General features: G+C 37.2%; 1 protein-coding gene across 1 annotated transcript; it reads left to right on the forward strand.

Moving 5' to 3' along the window:
- Nucleotides 1–8,101: 8,101 nt before the first annotated feature.
- On the forward strand, nucleotides 8,102–9,254 carry LOC127852773 (uncharacterized). The gene is made up of 2 exons (XM_052386729.1): nucleotides 8,102–8,161; nucleotides 8,587–9,254. Exons 1-2 carry the CDS (start codon nucleotides 8,119–8,121, stop codon nucleotides 9,045–9,047), a joined length of 504 nt encoding a protein of 167 aa, XP_052242689.1. The 5' UTR covers nucleotides 8,102–8,118; the 3' UTR covers nucleotides 9,048–9,254.
- The last annotated feature ends 3,423 nt before the right edge of the window (nucleotides 9,255–12,677 follow it).

Below are 12,677 nucleotides of genomic sequence, written 5' to 3' on the forward strand. Positions count from 1 at the left end.
GATGATGGAATCAATATTGACATGGGCGTGTTAAATCGTTTGTTTAAAAAATTGAGGATTAGCATACAGTTACAATTTGTCTTGACTTTCTGTGCAACACTTGCGAGTGCAATGACTGTATCGATATTTAAGATGTATTGTCCCATTCATGACGTCATTTAACTTCTGTAGAGCGGGCTGTGGTGATTTTTTTTTAAATAAACGTTTTTGTGATTTATGACTTTAAACTAGAATAAAATATGTACATTCTTGGTATCAAACTGTTTGTTTTGTTAAACCTGATTCATGTTGATAGAAATAGTTGACTTTATTGCAAATCCCATGTAACTCCAAACATTGACTAATATAAGAACGTCCTGTTGACCATGAACAAAATATATCAGGCAACGTTATATCAGCAAGATATCAATGGGGTGGTATGATACATTTTTATTTTATGGTCAACAGGAAGATCTTATATCAGTAATGTGTGGAGGATAGTCTAAGTAATCGGAATCAACTATAAAGTAATCATTTGTAGTAAAATCGAATCAGATTGAACAAAACAAACAATTTGATACCAAGATGTAATATATTTTATACACAAAATGCAACACAAACAGCAAACAAACATTTTTTACAAATATTAAGCGCGCGTGCTCATTACGTCATTATTAACACATCAGACGGCAAAAGTCATATTCTTTCCCGCTAAAACTGCAGCTTTTTAGCGATGTTTTCATTATTTCTTTAAAATCGGGGAAGTAGAGGTATGATAAACAGAAAAAAACAGGTTACTGCCCGATCTTTTTGCAACGTATCAGGCTCGGCACGAATAAAATAACGGCTCGGCAAGCCTCGCCGATACATATTATTCTAAGCCTTGCCTGATATATTACAAAAAGATCAGACAGTAACCTGTTATGCTCTATACATATGTGCTTTGCCTTGCAAAGAAAGATACACTGATAATAATCAATGGCAGGACATCTGATAATAACCAATGGCAGGACATGCTCTGTCTCAAGCATTTTAATTGGGTCGTATAAAGCCAATGCAGTTATCAGCGCCCAACGAAATGGCGAAGTGCATTGGGGATTCCTAATTTCGAAGCCGTTTTTCTTGCCTTGAACTTATATGTCAATGTTCTTTGAATGGGTATGTATATATTATATAAACAGGGCATCGTTAACATATTATTTATTTATATTTTTTCTCCTGGCTTCTTGGCAAATTATTAAAAAAGAAGTTAATATTCCAATCATTATACACAATTGCCATCCGCAAGCTGACGAAACTGCCAACAGATTCCAACGTGTAGATATAATCAATAATTTTAACCCCAAACTATTAATTCTTTGAGAGGCAATTCCCGACTGACCATTTTCAAAGACGGCGCGCTGTTTCATTCTCGTTGGACTAGATTGTCTACAAAAAGCGTCTTAATTAATTTGCGTTACAATTGCAACGCGTCCATTCGATTCACAATATCGTTTAATATTATTTTCGCAAAATATATGGAATTCACTATAGTCCCCCAATAAAAAAGCCTTAAACAGATATACATTGTAATCTTTGTCGATATTTATTACACCATGTAACAGAAAATCTCTCAGCCAAGCTGATCGAAAGGAATAACGTATTGATTAATTTTGTTATTTAAGTACTGCCATGTCACTCGAGAAATATACACGTTGGCGACGATGGTGTGAAATTAACTTTCACACCCTCGCCTTACCTTCCACGCGATTCCACTTTCCACATTAAGCGTCATATATACGACAAATCATCGCCTTTTTCTCGTATGTGCGTGGGGGGGGGGTGTACGTGCGTGCGTGCGCATGTGTGTGCGTGCTTCGATAGCGCGCGTGTGTGTGTGTGCATTTTGCACTTTTTAAGGTCTTGAGGCTGTATTATTTGAGGACCCGGAGTGTGTTCCAGCACTCCTCTAGACTCAAGAAAGTTGGGACTTAATTGAATTATAGTTGCAATTTCCAGGTATTTCATTTTTTACCGAAAGACATTCAATTTTGTTGTGGTCTTGTCGTGTGTGTGCGAGGAGGCGGGAGGGGCGGAGTATCCGGAGGAAAACTCCCCATTTCATGTATGGTGATCACCGACCAAGCTCACGTGCGCGAGATCCGGAGCGGAATTACCTCGGGTCAACTAGGCAAGAAGCGCGGATACCAGATACTGCGCTTACCGGACAGCCTGGCGTGTGTTTTGTCGACAGTGTGAATGTATTAAGAATTGTATGGGTCTGATAATGCATTATGTGAAAACCCGGAATATGTCTCAGCATTCCTTCATAATTATCTAACTTCGCTCAAGAACGATTGGTCAAATATAAAACAAATGCAGTTTCCAGCCATTTGGTATTAAAGGGGCCTTTTCACAGATTTTGGCATTTTTTAACTTATTCATTAAATGCTTTATATTGATAAATGTAAACATTGGATCGTAAAAGCTTCAGTAAAAAATCAAGAATAAAATTTAAAAAAGGAAAATAACATTGCCCGGAGCAGGGTTCGAACCAGTGACCCCTGGAGTCCTGCCAGAGTCCAGAAGTAAAAACGCTTTAGCCTACTGAGCTATTCCGCCGTGTACACATACTTTACGTATTTTATACCTTATATAAGCAATCTTCGTAGTTTCACAAAATTTAACGACAAAAACAGAACTCTCCAAATTATTCAATCGTTTCGCGTTGCAACGCTTTATAATTTTTAGGTTTTAAAATCGTCAAAAGATGCATATAATGGCTATATTAGACCATGATAAATGTTCGGTATTACTGTTTCCTCACAAATATCATAACTAAAACGAAAATTATCGAATCTGAAACAACTTTTTTTAATTTTGTCAATTTACCAAAGCGTGAAAAGATCCCTTTAAGCGACAGTTATTTTAACACTGGCATGGTCTTGCGATTTTTAGGGAAAACCGGAGTGCACGGAGGAACCCCCAAGTGTCAAGTATATTTACCACAAACCAAACGCACCTGCTGCCGGGAACAGGGATTGCAGCCGGGTCGCCTAGGTGAGAAGCGCGTTTAAAGGGGCCTTTTCACAGATTTTGGCATTTTTTTGCCTTATTCATTAAATGCTTTATATTGATAAATGTAAACATTGGATCATAAAAGCTCCAGTAAAAAATCAAGAAAAAAATTTAAAAAAGGAAAAGAACATTGCCCGGAGCAGGTTTCGAACCAGTGACCCCTGGAGTCCTGCCAGAGTCCTGAAGTAAAAACGCTTTATCCTATTGAGCTATTCCGCCGATTATACATTCTAGACGTATTTTATACCTTATATAAGCAATCTTCGTAGTTTCACAAAATTTAACGACAAAAACAGAACTCTCCAAATTATTCAATCGTTTCGCGTTGCAACGCTTTATAATTTTTAGGTTTTAAAATCGTCAAAAGATGCATATAATGGCTATATTGGAGCATTGTTAATGTTCAGTATTACTGTTTCCTCACAAATATCATAACTAAAACGAAAACTTACGAATCTGAAACAACTTTTTTCAATTTTGTCAATTTACCAAAGCGTGAAAAGATCCCTTTAACGACTAGTGCTTCTTGACATCCAGCGACAGATATACATGCAGTTTGAATGCGTATATATACGGTAGTCGACCACTTGCCAAATCAACGAAACGTGTGTTTGTTCATCCAAAGCGATGCGCAAGAACTCCGCGCGCGATTTCCGCAATATGTAGCCCCCTGAACAGTCGGTAGTCAAAATTAAGCCTCTTTCGGAGTGTGGCATTTTTTTTCTTAGAGCAGCTTTTACAAGACGAATGCGTCCATCTCAGCAATGTAGAATGGAATTAGTTCGTTGTCGTTCGATAAAGTGTTAGGAACATGTAGGCACAGTACTCAATTGTCGACATCGAATTTATTCCTCAGCAAACCTTTAAGTATCGCATCGCATATAAGCCGGATCTTGGAGGTGTTGTATGCGACCCGGGAGCCATACTTCAGAGAGTAATTACTTACCCCTTATTTTAGGTACCGCAATGTTATTGCCAACTCAATGCCAGCTGCCAGAGACTTCCTGTTGCTTGACTTCTTCGGCTTGATTCTGTTCAAAATTTGTGTCAGGATTTCTTGGTATATATCTGATAGTCCATGCTCAAGAAATTAAATAAGTCCATCATCCGATTGTATTTACAAAAGCCTTTTCTTCTGGTGAGCCATTTTTTTACGCAGATGATTTTCCTTTGCATTCAATTCACCGTTGTTGGTACAATCTTTTTGCGACTGCTGTCGTTTCTTCGCTTTAGCAATCAGGTTACTGTTTCCAACCTCAGCTTTCGCAGTAGACGCGGGTATCGTATCAACATCAATGCATATGAGCATCCGCTCAAGGATAGTGATACAACCGTACAACTGCCGTTATGGTCTTTGATGGTACTGGGTCTGAAATTTGTTCCAATACTGACAAAGACGCACACGGAGGACCAATGTATCAATATGTCTGTCTTCAGATCCTATACGGCAGCTAAAGAACCATCCCGGATGCTTCCATCTTCCCGGAACGTCACGGATAAACGTGGCAGTTTTTAACTTCCCAAAACTAATGTGTTAGCCTACCGGAGCCCCGAGGACATTCCCGGACTTCCAATGACCTATAGGGATCGACAAGCGGGATCGTGCCAGATATGATCAGAGTTGATCTGGCATCTACTAGTATATGGGACTGGGGTTAGATTCCTGTGGGAATTGATACACTTGTCCGTATATGCACGTTAAAACTTCTTTTTTAACAATATTAATTACTCAGAAACTAATCAGCGTTATTTTTATATTGTTGAACGGTAAAAAGGTAAAAAAACATACACGTTTCCATTGCAATAAAACTGTTCAAGCAGCATAAGAAAATAGCAAATGTTTATAGTTCTGCGAAAAGCATATTTGTCTGTGATATGTTTGCATCAAATGTAGTACATTGTGTTTCAGATTATATTTTATGAATTTGACGCAAAAAGGTCAAACTGTGTTAACGTTTTAATCTGAAACAAAACGTTCATTCGAATATTACGACACCCCTTGTTCGTCGGACAAAAATTGTCGCGAAACGGCGCTGCCAATGTGTGTGTAGAACATTGATATATGATTGGTGGTTCGCCGGCTTATCAGCTCCTTTGATTGGCAGACAGACTTTGAGTAGTCACTTGCCAATCTCACATTGAAGGAATATTGAATATTGAAAACATCCACAGCCATGATACACACAAATTATAATCTAATATTTTAAAAAGTTATTATTTCATAAAACTTGAAATATTGTATCGAATACCCTAAAGATTTGTAGCGATAAGATGACAGTAATTCTTATTCATTCTTACAAATTTGTTCTTTCTCTATGACTAACTTGCACTCCTCTAGTATTTATCTTGATATTGTTTGTGTTCATTTCTTGTCACCAGTCTTTACTTAACCTTTTTCCACCGAAAATGGAAAATCGATGATTTTCTGGGTGTCAAACTACATGGCGTTGTTATAGTAATTGTAAAATGAACCTTTGAATCATATGACTCGTTTCATGTCGCGCAATAACAGTCGCAGGTGCTAAAGATATCCGGTAAGTCTCGAAATAACAGTCGCAGATGCTAAAGATATCCGGTTATTAACACATACATTGAATGTAATCACTGCCTGTTCATAAACAGGTTTGTTTCAGTATAAATAGCGTAAATGATGCGATTTTCTCTCAGCTCTTAGTAGAGAGGTCAACATAAATTTACTTCTTTTTTTAACATAAACTGGCGCGTAATTAACAAAACAGTTCTCGCTCTTATAGGAAGTTTATGAAGTAAAAAAGCTTTGCGACGGAGTAAACCACGATGTTGGAATATGGATCGGAGTCGCTGGACAGGCCTTCGGGCGCCGTAAGGAAACAAACACGCGTCCAGAATGGTACGTTTATTTACGTAAATGATTACCAGTATGTTTTAGTATAAAGGCTCCAGTCGTCATTGTCGACTAAGGTACTACTTAAAAGTCACCTACTATGTAGCCCGGGTAATTTGTAGTATACGTAAGAGTACCCGGGGTGCTTTAAATAGTACATGAGCCGAAATGACCAAAACAGTCGTATTAACTGTTGAGTTCATATTCAATTCGAGGATGAAAGCACCGCAGCGCCGTTGTCTTGAAATAATAACACAAGCATTTACCGTTAAAAGATAGTTCTTAAATTTTCACATGACGATTCAACTATTAGAATGGTATTTTATGAAGTATGGATAAATACAGTATTTGAGCTTCACTCTGGAAACACGGGGCGTAATGCATGGACGTAAAGTGTCGTCCCAGATTGGCCTGTGCAGCCAGACGACACTTTCTATGAACTAAGGATAACTTCAGTGTTTGAGCTTCACTCTGGGAATACGGAGCTTGATGCATGGACGTAAAGTGTCGTCCCAGATTAAATATAAATCCAGCATTGGCGTACAGTGTCGTTCCTGATTAGCTTGTACGGACTACACAGGCTTGTGTGGGACGACATTTTTGGCAAATACATTAATCCCCGTTTTCCCATAGCTAATTTGAATACTTTGCCGATCAAAATCTCTGCATCAACATGTTATTGCATTTGCAATAGTTAATGTATGATTAACGCCAGTTCTTTTGTAATGAAGTAGAGTTGAAAAAAAAAGTGTTTGTTTTTCGTATATTTAGCAATGGTAGACCTGTTTAATACCAAACCCGTCAACGACGAAGGCACGGACAAGTTTAAGGATTACGCGAAATCCACGAAAGTGTACTGGATAGCAGCGTTTTGCATCATCGTCGGCATAGGCGTGTCTATAGCGACGGGGATTGTCGTTTCCATATTACAGGCCGACGCTTCTTTAACCGAAACCCAGTTAAACAGGTAAGAAATGTTTTGCTGTTGATTCAGAATAACTAGTATTACTTTTGTGGAAAATGAAAGATGAACGCACGACTCCTTGCGTTTTAAGCACATTAGAGTGGTTTGCGTTTCACATGAAACTTAATACGACATTTTCGAAGAATAGGTACTACCATGTAACACAGCACAATTTATTGTTATTACTTTATTTAGCTCGAAATTAGCTCAAAACGGCTTATGAGATACTAGAACCTTAATTAATCAGTATGTACCGATCATTTATTATCCTCACTTTACTAACCGTCCTATTACAGACTGCAAGCAGATGTGGAGTCGAGAGTGCTTTTGAACATGAATAACCTCACGGAAAGCCTCCGTAGAAACATTCGCCCGTCCATACCCGGAATGACGCCCAATGACCCGTATTTTCCACGTAGGCAGCTATTAGATATTATCTTTGTCATATCGTTCTGGCGTGATAGCGGGTTTGAAAATCGTACACGCCAAAACGACAGGTATCATCATTTGTCATTTCGTCGGGCATATTCGCTTCTACCTGTTTTCTTGTTGGTGAAGTTTACACCCGCCAATCCGTAAGAACGATAAAGCAGAAATCGACCACCATCATTTTGCCAGTACACAGTCACAATTCACTAAAAACCACTCATGCTTCGCTCATTCGGCGTTTGTATCATATTAGAAATTTCATTATGAATATGCAATGAATAAATAAACCTATATGTATGCACGCAAGCTCTTACCACGAACCGCCACTGTGGCTGCTGTACGGAGCAGACGACAAGCGGGTGCGACAAATAAGAAATGAGTCGCGCTCCATAAAACGGGGCTTAATGCATGTGCGTTAAGTATCGACCCAGATTAGCCTGTGCAGTCTGCACAAGTGAGTAATGGGAGACATATTCAGATTTAACTGGATTTTCACTGAGAATAACCTTCCGTTAAACGAACAATACCATAAAAGCGGACAGTGTCGTCCCTGATTAGCTTCTGCGGACTGACACTTTACGCACATGCATTAAGCCCCGTTTTACAAGATTGAGGTTAAAATGTATTTTAGGAAGTTATATGACCAATCATGAATAGTAGAAAATATTTTCACGAGTGCTCAAGCGAATCAAATTACATCTGTGTAAGATGTCTCCATTTACAGTGAGGATATAAGCGTACTGAAATAAAAATATATTTTGTTCATGCTTATCTATTGGCGATAAAAAAACAACTCCTCTCTTCAGAGTCTTTCGTAACCTTCACGATGTGGGGTCGGTCAGAGTGCGCGGGCGAGACGGTCTACCGAGGTATGGTTGATTTCCGATTAATAAACTGGTAATAGTGTCCTTTAATGGAGGTTCAGAATAATTATCGTGATGAGAATACCTTATTTTGTAACATAGAACCATTTTGTAGCTTGTTACTTGTGTGCATATATTTCTGTAAACAAGAAATTAACAGTCTCAGCAGTATCCGGTATTGAATAGATCCAGATGTAAAAGCAACCTTTATTCTTGAGAAAGAATATTCGAAAACAGCATCGGAAATATACTTATAATTTTTACTTTCCATTCAACATGCGAAAATTGTCATCTTGCTCGCATACCAAATTCGAGGAACTTCACTTAACTCTTCAACATTTCGGTATTAAATTACCGACAACGAATGCGCATATAAATAATACACTATAAGAAAAGGACATGTTTTACCATAAACTTGATCCATTTTGTAGGCTTTGTAGTCGGTCCCAGTGGCAACATTGGAGGGTCGAGAGGTGGCCCTGGTCCCGTTGTCTGTCTACCAGAAAACCCGTTAGGTTCTCATAATGTCGAACCACAAATCCTGCCGCCCATTCACCTCCAGCCACCCGCACACACAGAATCTGGGGTCGGGACGGTTAAGACGCCATGCGCTGTGTGCGAGCTGTATTTCGTGCACGACGTCATTGTGATTCCCGGTAGGAACGAGTGCTTCGGCGAGTGGAGGCGGGAATACGTCGGGTACATGGTTTCCTTTTACGGCGATAGCGGGATCTCGGAGAGCGTGTGTCTACATGAGAGCCAGAGTCCTCGAATAAGCACAACTGTTAATAGTACCATGATTGATGCGCCGCTTATGATGCATATTGGTGTCCGTGGCGTTACGAATTACATCTCCACTTTGCCTTTGATATGCTCGGTGTGCTCCCGTTGAACAAATGTGGCCATTCGGACGAGGTGCGTCGCAAAATCAGTTGTACCGGTAATAGTGTTTACAACTGTGCGTGTGCATTATGTAGATTTTTGAAGCTTTAATACTATCGAGCGTGGTAAGAATTGATACTATTGTATATCAAATGGACAAATCACACAGATACAGCATCTTCACACTTAAATGTCAATAAAAGACTCTTTCCGAGTAAAGTAGTAGTTGCCACCCTCGATAAAACGAATCAAAATCGAGGTTGGAGATAAAAATGCATTTTAAGCAGTGTAATGTTCAATTGTTTAATAAATTAATAATATGTAGGTTTGTTAATGGATAAAAGTTTCAAAGTTGTCGTGACTTAATTTAGTATAATTTGGATGTTGTTATAGCTTTTCAGTATTATCCTATTTATATACGTGAATATATTGAAGTGCCGTTAGATCAAACACAGATAAATTAATATAGAGTCTTACTCGGCCTGAAATCTCTCGAAGTATTTTTCATTTAATTTAACCGTTTGAGTTTAAGGCAAAGGCGGGTTAAAAGTTATCAAAAAGCTAATTCAGCCTTAAATACTATTAATTGTAACGTTTTTATGCTTAATCTTGGTTAAAGGACACCGTTTATTAAATCTTTTGTTTTATTTTTAAATCACTCTTTATATATCGACGCTATTATACATGTAGAACCTTTATTTCTTGTTTTCCATGTGTTTAGTTCTTTTTTGCGGAAGTAATGAAATGTTTTTATTGGAATCAAGCAGGCGTACATGCTTCCGAAGCGCATGAAAACGCCAGATAACAGAAGGCCGAGAAATAGCACCAGCTCTCCTGCAGTCTTGCATCGATGTTTCGAATCTGTGTTTATTGATAAATCTTTGAAACAAGAGATGTGTTTGTCAAAAACACAATGCCCCCTATTTCGCCGCTTTGAAGCCATAAATTTGACCATTGACCTCGAAAAATGACCTTGACCTTTAGCCACTCAAAATGTGCAGCTCCATGAGATACACATGCATGCCAAATATCAATTCCTATCTTCAATATTCAAAAATTTATGACCAAATGTTAACGAAGGTTAACGTTTTAGGAACGAAAAATACAATTATATTTGACCTTTGACCTTGAAGGATGACCTTGACCTTGACTTTCCACCACTCAAAATGTGCAGCTCTATGAGATACATATGCATGCCAAATATGAAGTTGCTATCTTCAATATTGCAAAAGTTATAAAAGTTTAACCAAGGTTAAAGTTTTGTGACACACACATATAATGACTGACACACTGACATACAGATATGCCAAACACAATATACCCCCGATCTTTTGATCTTATTTATTTCCTGCAAAATGTGCATGACAAAATCGATCGCAAATATAGGAAACAATACAATAATATAATGTATGCTTATGGTCTAAGTTGTCGTGCTATAATCTTTCTTTTTTTCATCGCATTGATAAATGAACATACTTTTCATATATGCAGGTTGTATTAATTCGTTGATCAGAAAGGATTCAAGAAGCACCATTATAATATAAATGTACGAGTTATCTACCTGCTACAAAACCAGGGGGTCAAATGTCATGATGCGCTCACAAGATATTACATTACAAGTTATTAATCCGATCTGGTGATGTCTGTGCAATAACCGTTGTCCGTGATTAATCTGCCCTTATGAGACACATTTTATGTGGACAGTGACACTACTTGAACAATCGATCTACCAAAGTTTGATAATTAGGCAATGATGATGGCTTCAAGCTTCAAGTTGCATGATGCTTGAAAAAAAAAACCCGACATCAATGTCCACCGTGCTGGAGGTTAAAACCAATTTAAGTAAGAATTAAATCTTTTTCAGCATCCGATATTGATGTTGGAGGTAACGCGTCATGATGGGTAAACCAAGACTCCGGATCTCCTGAATTATTTTTGTCCAAATGTAAACCAATGTAAATTGAAATTATGTACAGTGATGTGGCTGTTTTGAGAGTGCTCGTTCATAATATCAATGAACTAACATATATCAAAGCGTTGAGTCATGCTGTATTTACGGTAGGCGAAACGCTTCATTTTGGGTTAAGCAGTTAACTAAGAATTTTGACCTTCTAAATAAGTCTAAGTCCAAAAAAGTCTATGTTATTTGAAAATGAGGTAAGGTAAAGTTAGTGTGTTGAGTTTATCTATAGATGACATCCATGAAAGTAAACGTTTTGTAGCAAAACGGTTTTGATGTTCGACGCAACGCGTCTTTGTGAGTAAACCAAACTTTGAACATTTCTAATAAGCAGATCAATGTGAATGTCAAAATGAGGTCACTCAAAGTTGAAAATAGGTAAAGAGGTAAGGTGATGTTGGTACGTTGAGTTTGTTCTTGATAACATCTATGTTAGTATCAAAGAATTGCAGAAAGCATTATTGATGTTAAACTAAACACGTCATTTTTGGTGGTCGAACGGACAAAAGGTAGAGGTTATGAGTGAGGGGGAGTTTGGGAGGAAGGAACGAAGGGAGGGCTGGAGGGAGGGAGGTAATCCATTGTTGTTAGTTTTCTGTCAAACGCTGCGATCACCTGCAAGGAAAATATGTTCTTACTAACTTCTTATGACATGACAATTGTTGTTTGCACAAGTCTAATAAGCTGCATTTTGTGTCCATATGGAACTAAAAAGAATAAGTGATTTAATATTTCAAACTGTAAAGTTGAACAATGACCATTATCAACAGCTGACATTGTTCTTTTCATTGTAACGGTATTTAAAAATAAAATAAAGGATATTTAATTTTGACGATACCAATACACCAATACAAAATGAATTGATGTCAAATATTTACCTCATGATATTTATTAGTACTCTTAAATTATTTTGTAAAACCCTAGAAACTAATCAAACGCTGGTAAAGCAACCACAACAAAATGTTGGGACCTTTAATATGTCATCAATATTTAATATAGTTGAAATCTGGACATAGAAAATAATAATTGATGCTGTACCAAAAACTAATCTCATTTACTTTATGTAACAAAAATACTCAAAATCAACGAATATTTCACAAAATATTTTGCAAAATAAAGTTAACCCATAAAAATCAGTGTTTCTAATAGCAATAGCCAAAATTACCACGCTAGATGTGGTATGGTAACATAGATTTAACGAGATACAAAATGCTCATTTTTATCTTTTGTGGCACAATATATTCAATTTTAATTTCCTGCAATTATATCGATTCATACGATAAATGAACACTAACTTGGTACATGAACATGTGTTGAACATATTTTCCCACAAAAAAAGATTATTTTGTATCTTGTTAAATCGATTTCACTGCTTTAAGGAACAGGGATTTGTTACGTATAAAATATATTTTTCAAAATATTGTATGAAATGTTCGTTGATTTCGAGTGTTAATTTAGCACATTTCAATACATGTTTCAGTAATTTACTTTATATTTCAAACTTTTCAAACCTTCTTTAAAATTAGACATTATGAATATTCAATGTAACTTTTGTGTTAATTGTTATTATTCACTATTATTTATCAAAAATAATTAACAGTATTGAGGAATATATGAAACAATTAACAGTCATGATAACTTTTAATTAATTTAATTTTTGACCATTAAGTATAATTAGCA

The sequence above is a fragment of the Dreissena polymorpha genome, chromosome 12 (assembly GCF_020536995.1).
Source record: "Dreissena polymorpha isolate Duluth1 chromosome 12, UMN_Dpol_1.0, whole genome shotgun sequence".
NCBI lineage: Eukaryota > Metazoa > Mollusca > Bivalvia > Myida > Dreissenidae > Dreissena > Dreissena polymorpha.